Source organism: Chaetodon auriga, chromosome 2 (genome assembly GCF_051107435.1).
Source record: "Chaetodon auriga isolate fChaAug3 chromosome 2, fChaAug3.hap1, whole genome shotgun sequence".
Classification (NCBI taxonomy): domain Eukaryota; kingdom Metazoa; phylum Chordata; class Actinopteri; order Chaetodontiformes; family Chaetodontidae; genus Chaetodon; species Chaetodon auriga.
Window position 1 is genome coordinate 31,303,122 of NC_135075.1, and position 24,194 is coordinate 31,327,315.

At 45.2% G+C, this 24,194-nt stretch overlaps 2 protein-coding genes across 2 annotated transcripts in view; both read left to right on the plus strand.

Annotated features, from left to right (window-relative positions):
- isy1 (ISY1 spliceosome associated protein) overlaps positions 1–2,677 on the plus strand; it is an 8,809-nt gene extending 6,132 nt beyond the window's left edge. Inside the window, exons 9-11 of the mRNA XM_076746775.1 lie at positions 619–734; positions 2,118–2,207; positions 2,456–2,677. Coding sequence (XP_076602890.1) covers positions 619–734; positions 2,118–2,207; positions 2,456–2,563 — 314 coding nt within the window. The 3' untranslated portion in view covers positions 2,564–2,677. The remainder of the gene's footprint in view (positions 1–618; positions 735–2,117; positions 2,208–2,455) is intronic.
- Positions 2,678–5,302: 2,625 nt separating this feature from the next.
- Positions 5,303–23,730, plus strand: LOC143330623 (haloacid dehalogenase-like hydrolase domain-containing 5; the record flags this gene model as incomplete). Its single annotated transcript, XM_076747325.1, has 8 exons — positions 5,303–5,521; positions 6,817–6,929; positions 18,775–18,868; positions 19,033–19,066; positions 19,316–19,490; positions 19,707–19,883; positions 21,109–21,289; positions 22,579–23,730. Coding segments are annotated over 8 exons (1,185 nt in total), but the record flags the coding sequence as incomplete, so codon positions are not given.
- Between the last annotated feature and the right edge of the window lie 464 nt (positions 23,731–24,194).

Genomic DNA, 24,194 nt, shown 5'->3' on the forward strand with positions numbered 1-24,194 from the left:
ACGTTCAGCGCCGCGGTGCTGAATGTTGACGTTTACGTTACGGCTGTTTGCTCGCTAAGGTCCAGTGAAACGCCGCTAAAGACGAGGATCGTCCCGAAACAAGACAGGGAACGTTATTTATGTTCAGACGTCTGCTGTGAAACTGTTAGCCTGATTTAACTTTTTTTTCTTTAAGTCTTGGTCTCGTTGCTTCTAGCTGTCACTTTAAATCTGTCACCATTTAAAACAACAGCTAACGTTTAACCATTTCCACCATTAGTCGACTCGGCTCCTCCTGACAACAGACAGTTAATAAGACATTTTTTACATTTTCTGTCAGTTTCTTGCATTTTTCACCCTCATCAACAAAAAAAGCTTCTCATGTGTTCTCGGTTTGATCCATTTGAGCGAGCGTAAACAATGCAGAACATCAGCATTTTGCGTGGTTGTCGAAGTGCTTCCCGTGCAGAAAATCACTTCCTGCCCTCCATCTGCAGCTCGTGCCACAACAAGAGTGCCATGACATCATGTGAAACAAGCTTTTAAAGTGAAGCAGAAAGAAAGGCACAGCACGGGGTGACGACCATGTGTTTCTTTGTGTGTTGTGTGTGTTGTGTATTTTGTGTGTACTGTGCGTAGCTGTGTTGGAGGCGGTGCAGAGGTGGAGAAAGGAGAAGGAGTCTCGCCTGTCAGGAGACAAACAACAACAGGAGGAGGAGGAGGAGGAGAGCATCTACACTGTCCACAATGAAGAGGTGAGCTTCAGAAGAAGAAGAAGAAAGTCAGACTCACCTGTACAATCAGCTGTGTTCACTCAGGTTAACAGGGTCAGACAACAGCTCTGATTGGCTGATCAGTTTTTGGTCTCTGTGCTACCTGAACCCCACCTGACATCCTGGACCTGAGCTGTGCTGATTCAGACCGAAAACTACAGACTTCAGAGTCCACAGACAGAGTTAACAGACACAAAGCTGCGTCCTCAGGTCCACATGTCTCTCAAAGGACTTTGAAGTACTTTGACGTGGATGGAGGAGGATCTTCAGACGGGTCTTTACGACATGTTGATTCATTCGTGGGCACAGAGTGAGTTTATGCAAAGACAGCCGGCCTTGTTTGTCAGAGTGTGGAATCAAGGGAAACATGAGCTCACGGCTGCTGGGTTGTAGTTAACTCAGAGCCACTGACCGCGGTCGCCATCACTGGTAACTGTGGTCCAGACCGGCCGCTCAGCGCTCCATCGTGTGGTCATTGTGGACCACGATCGGTCCGGACCAAAAGGACCACACTGCAGACCGGACGCTGGTCAGGTGAGACCACCATTGAAGTGCTGTGGGATCAGCTGCCTCACAGATCAGAGCGCAGGACAGACAGGTGAACAGACCTTTGATGCTGCTTTGTCCGCATTGGTCTGTGTGAAGTGTGCAGGGAGTGAGGTAATGTCGTCTCATGGCGAGAGCGCTACACCGGTCTCCCTTTTACAAGAAGTCTTTACACGTTAGCTAACGTCGTACGGGCGCTCAGGAGGCGGCTCCGATCAGCTCACCTGTCCTGAAAACTTGTGATGTTCAAACTGGCAAAAAAGTTTTCTTTGTTTTCTTTGGACAGTTTCTGATAAATGGCTGCACTGGTCATGTTTGCAAAGAAACTTAAAGCATTAAATCTGAGAATACACTCTGGTTTGGAGGAAGAGCTTCTGTACAGAACGCTAGCTTAGCTGCAGGCTAGCTTCTGTACGGAACGCTAGCTTAGCTGCGGGCTAGCTTCTGTTCGGAACGCTAGCTTAGCTGCGGGCTAGCTTCTGTACGGAACGCTAGCTTAGCTGCGGGCTAGCTTCTGTACGGAACGCTAGCTTAACTGCGGGCTAGCTTCTGTACGGAACGCTAGCTTAGCTGCAGGCTAGCTTCTGAATGGAACACTAGCTTAACTGCGGGCTAGCTTCTGTACGGAACGCTAGCTTAGCTGCAGGCTAGCTTCTGTACGGAATGCTAGCTTAGCTGCGGGCTAGCTTCAGTTAACATTTTGGGTTTTGCTAATTGAAAATGGATCAAAAAACTTTATTCTGAGACAGTTTTCAGGCTGTCGTCGGTGGGCGGAGCTACATGTGTAACTTCCTGTTTGCTTTGTGTGTGCACATACAGCCTGATGATGAGGACAGCCGGGAGGACCAGGATGGAGAGGAGGGGGGAGTCACCTTCATCGCACATGTACCTGTACCCTCACAGAGAGAGGTGAGACACACACACACACACACACACACACACACACACACACACACACACACACACATATCCCCCCTCACCTGGAACCAGAACTTGATTCTAACCTGAACCTTTGAAGGAGTGAGGACCTCACCATGCAGAGAGGTCCTCACTACCAAAACTGAAACTGGTCCTCACAAGCATGGCAAGTCCACACACACGGAGGTGAGACAGCTATGTCTTACCTGTCTGTCTGTCTGTGTCTCTCTCTCTCTCAGGTGGAGGAGGCTCTGGTCAGGAGGAAGAAGATGGAGTTGTTGCAGCGTTATGCCAGCGAAACTCTTCAGGCCCAAAGTCAGACCGCCAGAACCCTGCTGGGACTGTAGGCCGTCTGTCTGTCTGTCTGTCTGTCTGTCTGTCTGTCTGTCTGTCTGTTGATGTAAATTTCAGATGGTTTTGATACTCGACGTGTTTCTTATTAAAGTCTTCTTGAGCTCTTCTTCAGTGTTTTTGGTGTGTTTTGTCGCTCTCACAGTTTTTTACTGAACAGGGACTCTGCAGGTCTTCAGAAGCACTGAATTCAGCTTCAAACCCACAGACACTCAGGAAACCACCACCAGGAGACTCGGCATCCTGTCGGTTGTAGCTGTTTCAGTCGGGGGTCTTGCCTGCGTGTCGGGGGTCTTGCCACCTGCCCTCCTGAGTTTTGCAGTTCTCGTCTCTTTCAGCTTGAAACATTGTTAAAATCCGTCTGTTCAGGTGATTTCAGGTGAGATGTCTTTAATGTTCGTATGTGACTGAATGGAATCTGAGTCCAACGCGTTTATCCTGTTGGGCTGTAAGTCTGTTTATGCCACACATTCTGCTGCCTGCATTACCCACAATGCAGCCCTCACTGACAGCTGTGTGTGAGATTGGTGTGTGTTCTGCTATCAGCAGCTAATGTAGCCTGAGCAGAAGCAGCAGCTGATCTCTGCTCGGTGTCTCGTCTTCTGTCGACGCTGGCTCAAGTGACGTCACTTGAGGACATTTATGAGACGTCCCACAGCTCCCTCTGAGACACTGAAGGATTTATACTGCGTTAAAACATGCAGGAGGCGTCCACACCTGGAATCACATGCTGAGGTGGAAAAACACTGGAGGCCACTTTAAAGCCAACAGACTGCGGCCTCAAACCTGTCTGTCTGTCTGTCCTCGTCTTCCTGTGTCTCTGTGTGTGTCTGTTAAATTCTGAGATCTTTATCGACACGCTCACATTCAGACACTGACGTTAATGTAAACATTGTTGCAGAAACAGTCCTCTTCAGTTTTCTCTGTATCATCATGTGGTTTCAATCTAGCAGCTGATTGGTTGATTGGTGGCAGCATTCTGCAGCATGTGATTGGCTGATTAATAGCTGAACGCTGCATGTGATGTCATGTGAAGAGGAAACTGCTGTCAGCCACATTTAATCAACGTGTGTGTTATTTCTGTGTGTGCCAGTGTTTGCGTGTTTCAGACAACTGAAAATAACACAAATGTGTTTTATGGGTCGAAGTTCGACACAATACGTTAAATCAGGCAAATTAACTGGGCTGATTTTATTGATCAGGATAAACATTTCCAAACTGTCTTTGATCCAGACTGAAGATTCTCAGCAGCTGTCGGATGGATGGTGATGCGATGTGGTTCAGACGTTCATGCTCCCCTCAGGATAAAAACTCTGGTCATCCTCAGACTTTTCTTCTAGATGAAGGCCTTTTGATGTTAGCGTAGCTGACGGCCAGAGCAGTGTGATGAAGATCTGTATGTGGTCTATATTTGGGACACAGCCGTCGTCTGTCCCCCCCCCCCCGCCCCCCCACCAGCGTCACAGCTCGGTCAGTATAACTGAGCGCCGACAGCTCGTCTCCCACCAAACAGGCATCATGTGGTGTCGAGGTTTCCTGCAGACGGTCAGGTCCATGTCAACCAGCAGACAGGTCAGTGTGTGTGTGTGTGTGTTGATGTGGGTGTTTTGCAGGGACATACACTTGATTTCACACCTTCGTTGTGGGGACTGCGTTTTAAGGTTCAGACCTACAGGTCAGTGAAGAGACGTCCTCCTCATTGGCTGTGTTACTGCTCGTCATCTTTCATAAACTTGTCTGATGTGAAGAACAAAGTTTGAAAGAACTTCCAAACTTTATTTTATCCTTAATAATGAGGAAGCCAAAGAATATTTCTTAAATTTGTCTAACATTTATTACAGATGCATCCCAAAATATTAACCAGGAATGACAAAGCATTTCTATGAATCTGTAAAGTGACTTTTTGCGTCTTTTTGTATGGAAGATTAATCAATGCATTTCTTTATGAAACGAATAAAGGACTAAGCATTTATGGTCAATTACAGGAGAATTAAAGCTGCAGCAATAATCACGAGTTAAAACAATGATGTGTTATTTAGCTGTTTAGTTGTTTCACAGTTATTTTTCAGTTTTTAAAGAACATGGCTCAACTTGTTTCTGTCCTGCAACTTCAAAAGGTTAATTGACCCAAATAAGCTTTGTTCCCTTTAATGTTATCATTATATCTACTTTCAATTCTCTTCTCCTTTGTTTGGGTTTTGGGTGAAAAGACAGATGTAATTGTAAGAGTTCTAATGAATAGTGGCATTGTGTTTATGGGATATGCAGCTGTTGTGGTGCTCATTCATGTCCATTATTCCCAGTCCCATGACACGCGTGTGGCTTCCAGTCATTTTCTTCTGTCATTCTTACTGTGAGTCTTAGTGGAAGACCACTGACGTCTTCACATCTGAGGAACTGAATGTTTTGGTCTCACAGTGTGTCTCACTTCAAAGGAAAGTTCAGATCATCTGTGTCATAAAGTTTTCTTAAACCAGTTGGATATGACGTGTTAGTCATGGAGCTGTAGACCTGCTGCTAGGAACATTTTTCACTTTACTTTGCTAAAAGTCAGGCTAGCTGTTTCCCCATGTTCAGTTGTTGTGCTAAGCTAAGCTAGCCTCACATCCTGAACAATGAGTGAAATTACTGAGAAGCACAGCGAGGATTGAATACCCCCCCGCCCCGTAACGTCCATGCTTTTGTTAGCATTAAGTCAGTGATGTGATGATGTCTCTGCCTCTCTGACCTCTCTGTCTGTCTCACCTGTCTGTCTGCAGCAGGCGGGTGTCCTCTTTGACGTGGACGGCGTCCTGCTTCGTGGCGGCTCCGTGATTCCAGCCGCTCGACGAGCGTTTCAGAAGCTTCTGGACCAAAACAACAAGTTCCTGTTTCCTGTCGTCTTCGTCACCAATGCTGGAAGCTGTCAGAGACATCATAAGGCCCAGCAGCTGTCTCGCCTGCTGGAGGTCCAGGTAGGACAGACAGGCAGAGGACAGACCAGTCACAGAGAGAGAAAGAGAGAGTGAGACAGACACAGACAGACAGGTGGAGGACAGAGTGGTGAAAGAGAGACACAGACACACAGACAGACAGGTGTTCTGTGTTCGTGTCTGCTAGTTTGTTTTCAGATTATTATCATTATTATTGAAAGTCATTACTGATGACATCATCACTTGTGACATCATCAGTTTATGTAAAGCTGTGAGGCAAAAAATAATCAATGAAGAAGAAGACGAATCGGGGGGAGACATTCCCCTTTATTTGTCACACACATGCACACGCACGCACTGCACACGAGGTGAAATTTATCCTCCACTTTTCACCCATCCTGGTCATCCCTCCTCCGCGTCAGACCAGGAGCGGTGGGCAGCCAGACCGGCGCCCGGGGACCCATCTTCGCCGTCGCCATTGGTCAGGTGGTGATCTTCTTGCATGTTTTTAGTGGGGGTATATATATTTTTTTTTAATGGAGGATACCCCAGGTGAACACGGGGAGAACATGCAAACTCCACACAGAAAGGCCCTCTTTTTTGCAGCAGGCACCGAAGGCATGGAAGGCAAACCAGAAGATCAGATTAATTAATGTAACGGGTGGCCACCACAGGAATCCACCGTTAGCCTGATAAAAGCATCTTAGCCAACATTTTAGCCTGATAACATGTTAGCTTGATAACCACAAGTTAGCTTGATAACAGCATTTTAGCCTGATAGCATTACAGCCTGATAATGTGTTAGCGCAATAACATGTTAGCCTGATAACATGGTAGCTTGATAACAACATGTTAGCCCGATCCTTTATTTTTTATTGGTTAGAATTAGATGGGGTTGAATCTTGAAGTTTTGTGCGTTATGTAGATGTTTATGCTTATGACAAATCAATTTTTTTCTGATTTATTGTACATATTTTGTATTTGTTTGTCTTGTCTTTTATTGAAATGTTTTAGGTTTTTACTTGTTATAGTTTGTATTATTATAGAACATTTCGTCACCTTATTAAAATAATTGCCATTTTTCGACAATTTCTTCTTCTTCTTCTTCTTTTTTTTTTTTTTTTTTTTTGCCTAAATCAAGTCCTTATGATGCTGCCCACCTCTGGTAAAAGTTTTCTGAAAAACTTGAACAAAAGGCGATTATTTTAATTAGATGACGATGTTTAGTTAATCAGTTGTGTTCCACATTTCATTGAAGATGGGATTGGTCTTGCTGTGCTGTGATTGGATTAACACAGTCATGTGACCTCTCTCTCTCTCTCTCTCTCTCTCTGTAGATTGCCCCAGAGCAGGTTGTTCTTTCCCACAGTCCTTTGCGAATGTTGAAGAGTTTCCATGATAAATGTGTCCTGGTGTCTGGACAGGGACCAGTGACAGATATTGCCAACACGTATCCTTCACATCTGACCTGTGATGGGGTCTGTAGCAATAGCAGCCAAGACTCTCGGGTATTGTAGTGCTTAGAGACAGAAGTAGACAAAATGTAAATATTTCAAACTGAAGGTCAGAACGTAAACCTGCATGATGGTTAAGTGATCCAGGAGAGTTCCTGTGTTCAGTAACGTTCAGAGTTCCTTCAAAGAAACGTGAAATAAGAACGAGGAGAAGCAGCAGCTCCTCATTCTGTTTTATGACCTTTAAAAGAAAAGATTGTTCCACCCACTGATAACACTCCTCAATACCATTTCAGTAAGTCACTGCACACCAGGCGTGGCGTTAGGGGTGGGCCTGACGGGCCTGGGTCCCACCCACTTGTTCAACTGGCCCACCCTAAATGACCTGGAGAATTTTCTTAACATTTATTTTTAATGATTAAAATCAGCATTTTAGTAAAACTCTTAAAACAAAAACATTTCCATTTGAAAAAAATAAAAAGAACAAAAAAAACCCCCATTTATTCGGATATTATTGTGTGAGGTCTAGTCCAGTCACAGCAGGCCATCATTGGTCACTCCAGACATGTTACGCTTGTGCACGTACGGCAGTGGATTCTATATTGTAGGCACAGGCTGCTACAGTTACTACAGTTAAATGAATGCATCGCTATGGCACAACAGTTTTGTGCGTTTGTAGTCAGGCTTTTGCCTTCTGTTTTATGTTGAATACAGTAACATGTCATTTCTAACTATGCAGAAGGTGTATTTAGGAAATCATATGATTGCTTTTTTTATATACCTGCAAATGCATTTCCCAGTGAAACTAGAACTTGTAGAAAATGTAGACAGTACGGGAGGTAGAGCTAAACACTCCTGCCTGACTTGACTGTCTTCAGATGACCGTCAAAGACAGTGAAGGTCATGAATGAACAGCGCACCGCACCGCGCTCTCTCTGCTGTTAAAAGTCATTGTAGCTCACCCAGTATCTAATCGCTCTGCTTCTCCCTCTCCTTGCATTTAATTTAAAGAGTAATCCAGTCAGATCAAACAAAAATTAATCAACAGGCATTAAAATGTCTGTTTTCGTAATGAATTGATGTATTGATCCACTTGATCCATAGCGAAAATATAGACAACGAGATAAGTCGTGTGTGCCACTTGTAATAAATATAGACTGTCAAGGAGAAATAATAAGCTACGGCATTGAAAATGTTTTTTAAAAAGATTTTGAACATGTCATAATCATCTAGACGTACTAGTCACCCTCCACAGCATGATACCAGTCATTTTTGTTTAAGTCAGACTATCATTTGGAAACAGTGTTAACTTTTGTAATTAAGAGGCCCACCCAGAGTAACTGTGGCCCTCCCAAAACTGAAATCCTGGCGGCGTGCCTGCTGCACACACACTCATCCGAAGGACAAGCTCATATTCATTCATTCATTTAACCATTTTTTAAATCTAAAAGAATCAGTGCAGTTAAAACAGAATGAATACACACAAAAATAATTAACGAGGAAACGAACAAAATGCTGCTTTGAAGCATGGAGCTGTTTGTAATCAAAGGTTGGAATTGACCCATTCATATAATTGTGTGAAGTCTTCATCTATGTCATAAAATGTTCCAAATGTATGCGTCATAAAAAGCTAAAAGCAGTTTTCCCAAATTCGGTATTTGAATGTGGGACTCCGAGTAAAACCACTGTCCACAGTGTTGGGGCTTCGTAGTCGTTTAGCTTCTGCTACCTCCTTGATGAACCCGTACTTTGACTCTTTAAACCTTCACTCGTCAAACTCAGCAGTCTGATGTTTTTATATGCAGAATATACAAGAACACACATCTACATAGAGTGAACACAGCGACCTGAGATTCATGTTTGACAGTGATGTACAAGTTAAAGCTCAACATGATTTACTACTTGCAGGTGGAGTGGATGTTTAGGTGTTGGTGACAGTGAGGGTTGTGAGATGGTTTATGTCCATAGTTTGATGGGTCTGGAGTGCAGTTCAATACAATTCAATTCAACTTTATTCATATAGCACCAAATCATAACAAACGTTTTTTCAGGACACTTTCCATACAGACCAAAGTCTTTATCTACAAAGACCCAACAAGTCCCTCATGAGCAAGCACTTGCCGACAGTGGCGAGAAAAACTTCCTTTTACAGTTTTTCTCAATTGCTAAGACAAAATTCCTGGAACAACTCACCATTTTCTCAAATCTTCACACACAATTTTAAAAACTCACACCCAACAGTACAAACATCTAACTTCTGGGTCCCAATCAGTTTTTACCCTCAGACAATACACACAAGCTGTCAAAACACAGACTACATGAGTGTTTGTTACACACAGGAGGGATTAATTCAACACACTGCCACCAAAATGTCAAGAATAGGGTTTATTCACAGCATTTCCATATTGAGCACATATACAGGTTCATCAGCATCGGCATTAACATCAGCATGATCGTTTCTCAGGTCAGGGTCATACCATAGTATTTCATCAACTTCACACATTATGTCTTCTCTCGCCAGGCAGCGTGGGAAATATCCCCTTGTGTGTCGGATCCAAACCTGGATAGATTCCAGAGAAATATCCTCACATGCATTCACCATTGCCTCCAGGAAACTGTGCTGTGTGTATGGGTTGCGGTCATAGACTCTCCACCGCCATGCTGAGAAAAATTCCTCCATTGCATTCAGAAAAGGGGAGTATGCTGGCAGAAAAAGGACCCTGAACCTGAGGTGGTCATTGAACAGGGTGCGAACCAGAGCAGCCCGATGAAAGCTCACGTTATCCCAAATGACAACATATTGGGCTTGCTCTGGTTGGAGAATGTTATTGTGCAGCTGATCTAGAAACTAAAGGAGTAGTGCAGTGTTGTATAGACCCAGTATGGCATAGCTGTGGAGGATGCCAGGATTGCTAATGGCTGCACCCATGGTGATGTTGCCTCCCCTCTGGCCCGGAACTTGTGTGATTGCACGCTGTCCAATGATGTTGCAGCGCCTCTCTGTGAGATTGAACACTGCCTCATCGATATAAATGTATTCATGAGGGTCAGCCATTGCATCCATCTCAAAGATTTTCTACAGGAGTCAAAAAACACAAATTTTACTTCAAACATAGTACTGTGTGTATTGGAATGAAAGAGGGATCTTTACATACTATAGCATTTCTGTACAGTATAGCAATTACCTGCACATATTGGAATCGTTGCTCCTTAACCCTGTCGGGATTCCTCTCAAAAGGCACGCAGTAAAGTTGCTTCGTCCTTATGTGGTTCTGCTGTATTACCCGGTCAATGGTGGAAAGGCTTATGCTGTTAGTCCCCTGACATATTTCCTGGTCTTCAATAATGCGGGTTTGAATCTCCCTCAAAGTGATGGCATTATTGGCAATCACCATATTTACCAAGGCAGTCTCCTGCTCAGCGGTGAGCAATCGCCGCCTACCTCCAATAGATGGCTGCCTCTCAGTTCTGCAAAAATTAAATTTGACCATTACTGATCTATGGTGTACTGCGGCACAGTGTAGTAAAAATTACATAGCATACAGTGGATATTCAGTCTATATGTACTACAACATTACTGTGCATGTACTGTGATACAATACACGTACATGTACAGTGACAATGAGGCAAATGACCTGTTTTCCCTCCTAAAAGTACGGACGATGGATGCAACTGTGAAACGGCTTAAGTTTGGCTGGACTAGCTGGCCAACTTCTTTCATTGTCCTCCCATGTACCACCACATGATGAATGACAGTGGCACGGATTTCATCAGAAATTACTTGTCTTTGCTGTCCTCTGCCTCTTCCTCTTCTTCTTCCTCTCTCTTGTCTCTCAACCTCTGCATGGTTGGGATCCATTGTTCCAATGGACATGAACATGCCTCTAGGCTCTATTTATTGACCCCCAATTCTGATTGGTGTGTTAACAATTTTTAGGCTGAGTGTTCACCTGGAGAAGGGGGTGGTCTCTGAGTTTAGGTTATGATAACTTGAGTTCATTATATTGAGAGCATGTGTTTGCTGAATGAACACATGCAATGAATGATTTATTTGGCCACTTTTGTGTAAGGTTTTGCAGAAAGTGTTTTTAATATTGAGTCATGTGTGGAAATAGGTGAAATGTGTTTTTGGTTATGGGAAATGTGTGTGTGCTTCTGGGAATGACGAAAAGTTTTGGGTTTTTGTGCTACAGGAACCAGGTTTAGTGTTTTAGCAATCGAGAAAAACTGTAACAGGCAGAAACCAGACAGAGAGAGAGAGAGAGAGATGGAAATGCTATCATAGTAACAGTGAAAACTCTAAAAAAACAATAACCTTTTAACTATATGTAGTACATATAGCATAATATATACACATGTGATATGTGTACATATTAGTAACAGATAGTATATGTACACAATACAGCACTGTGGATGTAATAATAAAAGAAGTATGACTAATAGTAGTAGTAGTTGCAGTTGATGACAGGCAGGGCCATGGCAGGAGACGTAGCTGTAATCCACAGTCCAGATTCAGTCACCGTCCATGAGTAACCTGCGAGCTGACAACACAGACTCTGGGGAAGAAGCTAAGTTAGTAACAGGCCTTGGCAGGACATGAGAGCATGCAGATAGAGAGGGAGAGAAGGACAGAGGAGCTCAGTGCATCATGGGAAATCTTCCATCAGTCTAATCCTTTAGCAGCATAACTAAGGGCTGGTCCAAGTCAAGCCTGAGCCAGCCCTAACTGTGAGCTTAATTAAAAGGGAAGTTTTAAGCTGACTCTTGAATGTAGAGACAGCGTTTGCCTCCTGGACAAAGACTGGAAGATGGTTCCACAGGAGAGGAGCTTGATAGCTAAATGCTCTGGCTCTGTTCTGCTTTTGGAGACTTTAGGAACCTTATGTAAGCCTGCATTCTGGGAACGCAGTGTTCTAGTGGGGTGATAAAATACTATGAGCTCTATAAGATAAGATGGTGCCTGACCATTTATGGCTTCGCACTAAAGTAGAAGGATTTTGAATTCTGCTCTTTATTTTACAAGGAGCCAGTGCAGAGCAGCTAATATCAGAGGAAGTTATACTGTAATATTATATGAATTAGTTTTTGTCTTACATCAGAATCAGAATCAGAAAAGCTTTATTGCCAAGTACGCTTTTACACATACGAGGAATTTGCTGTGGTGAAATTGGTGCATGACACATCTACTAAAATAAGAGCACAAAATATAACAATTTAAATATATATACACAAGTCTGTTTTTTATTGTTTGCTATTTTCCGGAAACACAGTCTGTTTTTCAGAAAGAAGTCCAAGTTGAGCGTTAATGTAACGCATAGAGTTGTATTTGTATCAATGTGACAAAATGAGTCCGAGGTGGAGTGTGAAGAGTGTCGGGGGGGTTCCGGGCCTTGTTGGTAAGGCTGACAGCAGACAGGAAAAAACTGTTCTTGTGGCGTGAGGTTTTGGTCCTGATGGACCGCAGCCTCCTGCCAGAGGGGAGTGACTCAAAGAGTTTGTGTCCAGGGTGGGAGGGATCAGCCACAATCTTTTCTGCAGGCCTCAGGGTCCTGGAGGCGTACAGGTCCTGGAGAGATGGGAGATTGCAGCCAATCACCTTCTCCGCAGACCAAATGACATGCTGCAGTCTGCCCTTGTCCTTGGCGGTGGCAGCAGCGTACCAGACAGTGATGGAGGAGGTGAGGATGGACTCAATGATGGCTGTGTAGAAGTGCACCATCATTGTCTTTGGCAGGCTGAATTTCTTCAGCTGCCGTAGGAAGAACATCCTCTGCCGAGCTTTCCTGATGAGGGAGCTGATGTTCGGCTCCCACTTGAGGTCCTGGGAGATGATAGTTCCCAGGAAGCGGAAAGACTCCACAGTGTCAATAGTGGAGTCATAGAGGGTGGTGGGGGCGGGTGAGGCTGAGTTCTTCCTGTAGTCCACAACCATCTCCACTGTCTTTAGAGCATTTAGCTCCAGGTTGTTCTGTTTGCACCAGGTCACCAGAGGGTCAACCTCCCACCTGTAGGCGGACTCGTCGCCATCAGAGATGAGTCCGATGAGGGTGGTGTCATCCGCAAACCTCAGGAGCTTGACAGACTGGTGACTGGAGGTGCAGCTGTTTGTGTACAGGGAGAAAAGCAGAGGAGAAAGAACACAGCCCTGGGGGGATCCTGTGCTGATGGTCTTAGCGTCGGAGAAGTGTTTCCCCAGCTTCACGCACTGTTTCCTGTCAGACAGGAAGTCTGTGATCCACCTGCAGGTGGAGTCAGGCACGCTCAGCTGGGAGAGCTTCTCCTGAAGCAGAGTTGGGACGATGGTGTTGAAGGCAGAGCTGAAATCCACAAACAGGATCCTAGCGTAGGTTCCTGCGGAGTCCAGGTGCTGGAGGATGAAGTGGAGGGCCAAGTTGACTGCATCGTCTACAGACCTGTTGGCTCTGTAGGCAAACTGCAGGGGGTCCAGGAGAGGGTCAGTGATGTCTCTGATGTGTGAGAGCACAAGGCGCTCAAAGGACTTCATGACCACAGAGGTCAGGGCGACGGGTCTGAAGTCATTAAGTCCTGTGGTCCTTGGCTTCTTGGGAACAGGGATGATGGTTGAAGACTTGAAGCAGGCTGGCACGTGACATGTCTCCAGTGAGGTGTTAAAAATGTCTGTGAACACTGGAGACAGCTGATCAGCGCAGTGCTTCAAGGCAGATGGGGAGACAGAATCCGGTCCAGCTGCTTTCCGGGGGTTCTGTCTCCTGAAGAGTCTGTTGACGTCCCTATCATGGATGGAAAGAGTCGTCACCTGGGGGGGGGGGGCTTTAAGGTGGGCGTTGGTGGAGGTGACTGGAGCTGGAGCTGTTCGGAGGTGTCATGGGGGATGGTTGCTGGACTGTCCCTTTGTCTTTCAAAGTGGCAGTAGAACTGGTTCAGGTCGTTGGCTAGGCGTCGATCATTGATGGAGTGGGGGACTTTAGGCTTGTAGTTTGTGATCTACCTGAGCCCTTTCCAGACAGACGCAGAGTCGTTAGCTGAGAATTGGTGTTGGAGCTTCTCAGAGTACAGCCGTTTAGCCTCTTTCACCGCCTTGCTAAACTTGTACTTCGACTCTTTGTATCTGTCTTTGTCCCCACTCCTGAAGGCCCCTTCCTTTGCCAACCTTAGCTGCCTGAGTTGGGCTGTGAACCAGGGTTTGTCATTGTTGTAACTCACCCTGGTGCGTGATGGAACACAGCAGTCCTCACAGAAGCTGATGTAGGACGTCACAGTCTCTGTGTACTCATCCAGACTGTTGGTAGCAATCCTGAACACATCTCAGTCAGTAGAGTCCAAACACGCCTGTAGATCCTCCACAGCCTCACTTGTCCACTTCCTTGATGTCCTCACTACAGGTTTGCAGAGCTTTAGTTTCTGCCTCTACGCAGGAATCAGGTGTACCATGATGTGGTCAGAGTGGCCCAGTGCAGCACGGGGGACGGCGTGATAAGCATCCCTGACTGTGGTGTAACAGTGATCCAGAATGTTCTCCTCTCTGGTCGGGCATTTGATAAACTGTCTGTATTTAGGGAGTTTGTGCGTGAGGTTACCTTTGTTTAAGTCGCCAAGGACAATAACTAAAGAGTCCGGGTTGGTCCGCTCCACACGCAGTATCTGGTCAGCGAGCACACGCTGTGCGTCCTGCACGTTGGCTTGCGGCGGGATGTAAACGCCGACCAGAATGAATGAAGCGAACTCACGGGGTGAATAAAAAGGCTTACAGTTAATGGTGAAAGATTCCAGGTCAGGAGAACAGTGCTGCTGGATCACTGTCACGTCGTTGCACCAACCACTGTTGATGTAGAAACAGATTCCTCCACCTTTAGTTTTGCCGGAAAGTTCCGTGTCTCTGTCCGCGTGGTGGAGTTGGAAGCCAGCCAGCTGCAGCGCAGAGTCCGGTATTAATCCACAGAGCCACGTCTCGGTGAAGCACAAAACCGCAGATGAAGAAAAGTCCTTGTTTTTACCCAACAGCAGTTGCAATTCCTCCAATTTGTTGGGCAGTGAACGCACGTTAGAGAGAAATATTCCCGGTAACGCTGCACGTAGTCCGTGCTGGCGAAGGCGCACGAGCGCGCCGGCCTGTTTTCCTCTCCTCCGGCGTTTCACTGCGTGAGCGAGAGTGAGCGCACCTTTGACCAGTATATCCAAAATTTCCACTGTTGGGAGCAGAAATTTAGGAAATAAATCCTCTGGTGTTGCTCCCCTGATGTTCATGAGCTCTTCTCTGGTGAAAGAGCTCCGGGTGCCGTCACAAAAAACAGGTTTAAAACACAAAACAAAACAAAACAACATGCACCAACACGCCGAGGCAGCCGTCCACGGCGCCATCTTGATCATGTGGAATCATGTTGTTACATGTGGAAAATGTAACCGCAGTGATGTTTCAGCGCTCAGCTGATGATGAAACACATTGATTCTGTGTCGTAATAATCAGAATCTGAAATTTGTGTTCAAATTCAAACTCAAATTCAAATATCTTTAATTGTCATTGCACAGGTACAACGAAATTGAGGTAGAGCTCTCATATCAGTGCTGTTTAAAGGACATAAAAGATACAATACAACAGACACAGGCACATTATAATATAAATAAGATAAAAACTGTATAAAATATATATCCATGAGGAGAATTAAAAAAGAGAGTATTTATCTGTGTTTGGCATTGTTCATTGCAGTAATGGCTCTGGGGTAAAAACTGTTCCTGAGTCTGTTTGTTTTGCTGCTGATGGCCCTGAACCGCCTCCCTGAGGGTAGCAATTTAAAGAGGTGATGGCCAGGGTGGGATGAGTCTTTGAGAATGCTTTGGGCCCTCTTTAGGCCTGGAAGGGAGAGGACGTCCGCAGATTTTTTGGGCGGTGTTAATCACCCTCTGGAGCCCTTTCCTTTCGGCAGCAGTCCAGCTGCTGAACCACAGTGTGATGCCGGAAGTCAGCACTGGTAAAAGGACACCAACAGTCTGTCTGTGAGGTTGTTTTTCCTGAGTATCCTCAGGAAATACAACCTCTGTTGAGTCTTCTTTTGGATTGCTTTTGAATTTACTGACAAGGTCAGGTCCTCCATGATGTGGGTGCCTAGGAATCTGAAGTCTGAAACACTCTCCACACTGTCTCCATTTATGCATAATGGTTGAGTGTCCGGTTTGTTTCTCCTGAAATCAATGGTCAGTTCTTTGGTTTTGGATATGTTGAGAAACAGGTTATTCTCTGCACACCATGCTACCATCCACTGGATCTCCTCCCTGTATGCTGTCTCATCTCCTCCTGTTATGAGCCCCACAAGAGTAGTGTCGTCAGCAAATTTGATGATGGCATTACTTGGGTGGATGGAAGTGCAGTCATGTATGTAGAGAGTGTACAGTAGGGGGCTCAGCACACAGCTCTGTGGGGAGCCAGTGCTGAGCTTCAATACTGAGGAGAGATGGGGACCTACTCTGACTCTCTGGGGGCGATTTGACAGAAAGTCCTTGATCCAGTAGCAGATGTGTTGTGAGAGTCCCAAGTCCTGAAGTTTTGTCACCAGTCTGTTTGGAATGATCGTATTAAAAGTGGAAGTGAAATCGAGGAAGAACATCCTAGCATAGCTCCCCCTTTGTTCCAGATGTGACAGTGTTGTATGAAGAGCTGTGGCTATGGTATCCTCTGTAGACCGGTTTCTTTTGTAGGCAAATTGATGTGTGTCGAGTGTGGATGGCAGGCTTGTAGTGATGTGATTCCGGATCAGTTTCTCAAAGCACTTCATGACACTTCACGGCTGTGCAATAAAACATGTACATAACAGTCTGTAAATACTATTTACATTTTTTTACAATTTCTTTCTTTTCCTTTTTATTTAAAATTCTCACTCTTTTGTATAAATACTGATGTTGTTTCTAATTTGCATGCACTTCTTATATTAATCTGCTCTACTGATGCTGCTGTAATCTGGAATTTCCCCTCGCGGGACAAATAAAGGAATATTGAATTTAATTGAATTGAATGGTAGGTGTAAGAGCCACTGGATGGTAATCGTTGAGACAGCTTATGGTGGTTTTCTTTGGTATGGAATGATTGTAGAGGACTTCAGGCAGGGTGGGATTGTGCACTGGGACAGGGACTGGTTGAATACCTCAGTGAAGACGCCAGCCAGTTGGTCTGTGCAGTCCCTCAGCACCCTCCCTGTCACACCATCTGGCCAGTTGGCCCAGCAGCTTTCTTTGGGTTCACCGCCCACAGTAGGCTCCTCACCTCATGTTCCCACACTGTGAGGATGTGGCTGCTGGGGGCTGGATGTTGTAGTGTGTCTGCCCCAGGTAACTTGACCTTGAAGCGGCCAAAGAAATGGTTAAGTTCCTCCGCCAACTGAGTGTCACCATCGGCTACCTGGAGGTTGCTGGACTTAGAATTGGTGATGTGTTGCACCCCTTGCCATACCTGTCGTGGGTTGTGGCTGTTCAGATGCTCCTCTATCTTCCTTTCGTATGCTGTCTTGGCCTCTCTGATGCCTCTTTTTAGGTTGGTTCTGGCCATGCTGTATAGAGCCACATGAAAGCGGTGTTCCGCTCTTTCAGCAATACCTGGATATGCTTTGTCATCCATGGCTTCTGGTTTGGAAACACCCGAATACGCCTATCCACTGTGACAGTTTCAACACAGTGTTTGATGTAACAGAGTATGGTGGAGGCATACTCTTCTAGATCCTGGTGTCTAAAAATGTTCCAGTTGGTGTTTTCAAAACAGTCCTGCAGCTGCTGTGAGGCACTATTTGGCCATGTTGTAACAGTCTTTATTGTGGGGGGTGTTTTTTTCCTGAGGGAGGTGATTGCTGGTATCAGAAACAGGGACATATGGTCAGATGAGCCCAGGTGAGGTAGCTGTGTGGTTCTATAGCCCTGTTTTATGTTTGTTTAGAATATATCCAGAGTATTGCCCCTCCTCGTGGCGCATTTGATGTGTTGATGTAGTTTAGGAAGCACAACTTTCAAATCAGCTTGGTTAAAATCACCTGCAATGATATGCACTGCATCTGGATATTTATTCTGTTGGAGGCTGATGGTGTTGTACAAGTGACTGAAGGCCTGGCTAGCATTAGGATCCGGTGGTATATACACAGCTGTCACCATGACAACGGTAAACTCCTGGGGGAGATAAGATGGTCTGCATCTAATCATTAGGTATTCCAAGTCAGGGGAGCAGTGACTATCGATGATGGTATTGTTGGTACACCAGTTATTGTCCACATACAGCCATACTCCCCCTCCCTTCTTCTTACCAGAGTTGCTGTTTCTGTCTTGGCGATGGGCTGTGCGGCCTGCTAGCTTGATAGCTGTGTCAGGTATGGAAGAGATCAGCCGGGTCTCCATGATCAGCAGTATATAGCAGTCCTGGATGAGTCTGTTTGTCTTCTTAGTTGTATGAGGATACCAGCCCGACAACCCCGCTTCTGCCTCCTCTCTCTGTGCCGTCTCCACCTCCTTCCTGCGGGGATGGTAGTCCACGCAGAGCCTGGGGACCTGGCGATCTCCATCGGTATTCCATGCGTATGAATAAAGTCATTGCTTACAGAGTGTTCGCATTTTAATCCAATATTGAGGAGATCCTGACGACTGTAAAAAGGGTGCGCACGGCTAACTGTATGGGTGAAAACAAAAACCACACATACAACACAAACGAAAAGCACCGAAGGGGAGAGCTCAGAGCCGCTGCGTCATAGCGCGCCGCCATCCTGAATAGACCACCTTGGTATGAGGGTTGTATACTGAGGACTGAACGTGGGGTTTACTGTTTCACACACTGAGCAGTGAGTTTGTCAGTCTGAATAATTCATGTGTTTGAAGTCTTGACCTTGTCATCAGTTTGGGTTTTCAGAAGGTAGTGAGCATCGAGCAGCTCAGAGAACATCACCCCCTGCTGGACATGGTGGACCACAACAGGAGACCCAACTTACCTGTGAGTGCTTTACCTGTGACGGGTGACTTCCGGACTCTGTGTTCCAGCAGCTCCAAGTTCTCAGTAACTAACTAGTTTCAAATTAGTTATCACCTGTTTTATATCTGGTGATGTCTGAGCAAAGATCCAGCAGCTCAGTCGTCTAACAGTGTTGTCTCTTTCAGTCATCTCTTCTGCAGACTCTCCCCAAAATAGAAGGTAACACTCAACTTTTTAAACAAAACAATTCAACGTGCTTTACGTGAGAAAGACATGATCTAAACGAAACACAAGACAATGAAAAGTATTTTAAAACACTTTGAACAGGATTTAGATAAAACCTAAAAACAGAGTAAACAGAAGAATGAAGAATGACAGTGAAGCATGATTAAATGGACTTATCTATCATTTTATGTTTCCTCACTCTAATTTTAACTTTTTCCTCACTGTCTTCCTCTGTTGCCATAGCAATCATCTTGTTCGGAGAGCCAATCAGATGGGAGACCAACTTGCAGCTGCTGATTGACGTGCTCCTGACCAATGGGAGCCCTGGTTGCGTGTACGATCCTCAGCTGTCGGCCCAGCTGCCTGTTCTCGCCTGTAACATGGACCTGATGTGGATGGCAGAGGCCCCATCACCGCGGTAACCAACACACCACAGGAAGTCATTTTGACACCTCCTGTTAGCTCTCAGATTGAGGACACGCCTCTGCATTAATATGTCAATAACTGATCAATCAGTAAAGACTTTCCTCTGTTTGTATGTGATCACATTGCTCCTTCCAGGCAGGATGACAGCATGTCTGATATCCTCTGGGTGGTCATGCTGACCAGTTTTGAACCTGCTGTGTTGCCATAGGTTTGGTCACGGGATGTTCTTGGTGTGTCTGGAGTCCGTCTACAGGAAGATGACCGGTCGAGAGCTTCAGTACCAGGCCCTGCTGGGAAAACCCAGTCTACTAACATACCAGTATGCCGAGCACCTCCTCAGACTGCAGAACCGCAACCAGAAGCTAACGACCATCTATGCTGTCGGGTAACCAAACCTGTTCCTGGCTGGAACTGCTTCTGTTGAGGATGCTTCTGTCTGATGTCAGATGTTGATGATGTTGATGATGATGATTACAATTACAATCAGTCATGTGCAGACGCTTTTATCCAAAGCGACGTACAATTTACACACCGATGGCGCAGCATCGGGTGCAGTTTTTTTGGGGGTTCAGTATCTTGCCCAAGGATACCTCGGCATGTGGACTGCCGAGACCAGGGATCGAACCACTGACCTCCTGATCGGTGGACGACCACTCTACCTCCTGAGCCACAGCCGATGATGATGATGATGATGATGATGATGATGATGATGATGCTGGTTGTCCAGGTTTGGCTCAGTCAGTCTTGAGTCAGTGTTGAACAGAGCTGCTCTCAGCAGCAGGTTGTCTGTTGTCAGAAACATCAGCTGGTTCTTCATCAAACAGTAAATCTGTTCGGTTCCTTTTGTCGACTCTTCATGTTCTGAAACTTCTCACCTGAAGGAGTTTCACCTCAGCAGCAGGTTCAGCGGTCAGAGCAGCTTTTGTTCTTCAGAGCAGGAACATGCTCAGTGTTTCCTCTTCACATGTTTCTCATGTGACAGCAGAGAGCTGAGAAGCTGCTGGAGCTTCAGCTTCAGCTCAGGGGTTCTTCGTAACATCCACCATGAAGGTCAGATCACACGACACTTTTTATCACTGAGCTTCACGTCAGCTTTTCCTTCATCTCTGTGAATTATTCAGACAAACAGACGCTTTGGACAGTTTGACTTTGTCTGCTGCTCTCAGCTCCACAGCAGCAACAAGGCTCTCCTTCACTAGTTCTCCTTCTGAAGGAGGTTTCAGCGTCTTAGCTGTTAGCTTAGCATAAACCTGTTGCAGAACACTGTCTGTCAGGATGAGGTCTGTGAAAGCTGCTTGTTGAACATCAGACTCCACTGAAGAGCGTTTTATCCACATCTACTTTTGTTTTGTTGACAGTCGTCATGACGTATTGACATGATAGCAACTGGTGCTCGCATGTTGCATTCAGGTACTGCTCAGAAGAATGTGTTTGTCTACTATTTTATATGATAGTGTCACTGAACAGAAGTTATTACTGTCTGGAGAATTTTTTTTTCTGCATTGTTGTGTGGTTGTATTAATGATTTGCCTCGCAGGTGAAATCAAACGGTATTCTCACCCCTGCTCTAAATTTTCAGGTAACCAAGTTGTTTCCTTCTTGTTGCCTAGTGACAACCTGATGACAGATATCTATGGTGCGAACCTGTACAACCGTTACCTGGCTCAGCAGCAGCATGCTGCCATGACGACCACGACCATGCTTGTTGCTCAGGGAACGGGGAGTCAGGTGACAATGGTGGCACCGGAGGAGGAGCTGGTGTCTGCTGCTGCTCGGTGTCGCTCTATACTGGTAGGTAGAGCGTTTTAAATGTTTTAAAAGTGCTTTTAAGACTCTGGTTTTATTATTTCTCCATTATTTCAATCAATTTTGATAACAGTGTACTCATCAATTTGATATTTGAGATGTGGGTACATGATGACATCACACAAGCAGTGTGTGATGAAGCAGGTTTGAAACAGATCAGAGGAGTAATAAACCAAACTGTCCTTTAAAGGTAAAGCTGTGACATTCAGACATTTTGACAAAATTTTTGTCAATGAATGAATGTTTTTACACTTATTTATGAAGGTAGCACTTTTCAGTACTTCACAATAAAAGTATTTGATTGGCCATCTTACAACCTTGATTCCACAGTAATGTGATGGTGTATAAAACCCCAATCAAACAGAAGGTGATCACCTGATCTGATCCTCTCTGACAGAAACTCACCTGAAAACAGCTCAAAGTCAATATATTTAATGTTTTTCCTCATCAGCTTCATTGATTTTTGTAAATATCTGCTTATTGTGAATCTGATGCGAACACATGATTGGATGAAGGAGATTAATGCATGGACTCAGGAACACTTCAGAAACTGCTGTCAGTGAACACAGTTTGATTATTGATTCTCAAAATGACAAATCAAAGGGCCCAACAGCAGCAGGAAATGTAGTAAACATGCAACTTACAATAATATCGATAATAACATAAAATATTAAGTTCAGCTTTCATCAGGATTCTTGAACTTGCAAAGAAAATAAACTGCTGACGTAAACAAGGTTCTCACAACCATGTCCCACTTAAATATGGACCTTCTGTTCCTCATGTTCTACTAAGAACTCGTGTTCTTCCTGTTTTTACTGTGGAGTGCTCGGCCTCGGTTACACCCGATTCTGAGACTCTCCTTCAGCTCATGTTCAGTGCAGCAGCTGACGGGTCAGGACAGGCTTCATGAAGGTCGCAGAGACTCAGTACGAGCTGAAACGCCGACAGCCCGTCAGCCCAGCAGAGTCTCTGCAGTCCAGGTTTGGAACGGAGGGAAATCAAATCAGATTTATTAACTCTTCTCCTGACATACTGTTTCTGAAGTTTTCAACCACATCTCATGGTCTTCCTCAGTGATATTTATCGTAGATAACAATATCATTGACAAGGTGCGATATTGTATAAAGGCAGGCTGTAAAATAAAGACATGAGACTCATCACTGAAATAGTTCAGTATGGCAAAAACTACATTTCCATCTGTAGTCTGCTGGTTTGTTCACACTGACATTTATTGAAATCTATCTGTAACACAGACCTGCTCTACCTGTCCTCAGGTGTGCACAGGCGTCTATAACCCTCACGCCCTGTTGCCTAGTGACCAGAACAGCATGGTCACAGTGTTCCATGGTCACAGAGACCTGGTCCTGGAGCCAGATCTGGTGGAGCCGAGTCACGTGGTGGAGGATGTGGAGGCCGCCGTTGACCTGCTGCTACAGCAGGAGAGTGCTGTCACTTCTGACCTCTGACCCTTGCAGACACTACATGAAGACTATGACTGGACTGCTACGACCTGCAGGGTGAAGGTCACGTGACCCATGGGCTAATTTTCTGTCGCATTGTTAACTGGTCTACCTGAACTTTTAGCTAGTAATCAGTGAAGAAGGAGAAAATACACCTGTCTGTAGAAGGGTGGTAAAACTCAGTACAGCAGAAAGAAAACGTTTTTCATCCAAGACGGCATCATGACCGGACATGAATGACACGAACAACATGAACGACACGAACAACAGACTCTGATTGATGCAGCAGACACACTACGAACACTACAAAGTAAAATATGTGATGGTGACATTGAGCTGTAGCTGCCGAGCTAACTGCTAACCCGCTGGTGGAGCTGCTCAGTCACAATAGCTTCTCGTCCTGTCTGTTTACTTCGCCTTCACATTTTATTCACTATTGTGTTTTTATGTAAACTAACAGAAGAGGGAAACTAAATCTGCCTCAACTGCTGACTGTTAGCAAATTCATTAGCTTGTTAGCTTATCTTGATCGTTAACAGTACAATAAGGGTCAATGGTTTATGAAAAGCTGGATCAATATGAGTTCAATAAAGCTGTTTAGAGACATGCAGCTAAGCTGCGATAGCTTTCCATTCCATCCATTTTGGACTCTCCAACTCACTGATCCCCATAGTTTGTGGGGGGAACTCAGTCTGAATGAAGGACAGACACTTCAGAGCGCCTTTAAAAGACTGCAGGATGAGCGCATGTTATCATCCTTATTCTTTAACTTCTATTTATTTTTTAACACTTTGTGATTCAAACACTGATATATTCCCACAAACAGCAACTTGTAGATGATCAGATTTAAAACAACGTCAAGGATCCGTCAGCTCTCTTTACATCGTTGTCCTCCTCTGTCACCTCGTCGCCTTTATTATGTATTATCAGTATGTGAAGATATAATAAAGGGTTTATAACAGACTGTAACGTGGCTGTCAGCAGACTGAAGTCTTTCTGAATGTGTTTGTGAACAACTAGAACAGATACTGAATGATAATCCACAGCTGCCATCATATAAATGTTATGTTCTCACATCAACTGGTTCAGGCCACTTAAAGATTATCCAGGCCTCTCAGAGCTGCTTGATGTCGCTCAGAGTTGACCCAGACTGCTCCAGACTGCTTCGAGCCACTTCAGGACTTTCAGAGCCACTGTAGGCTGCTAAGAGATGCTCCAGACCTACTTAGAGCCACCACCAGCATCATTTGACTCAACACAGGAAACCTCCGTCCCCACCTCACCCTCCACCTGTGCCATGTACCTGATCGGCCTGCTCCGAGGGCTGAAGAACTCTATGTGTCAGATGCCCCGGCGGAGGGTGGAGGGGCCTACAGAGGAAAGGCTGGTGGAGGTCTGCAGCGGCCCTGAGGTGCAAATGAGTTGTCTGT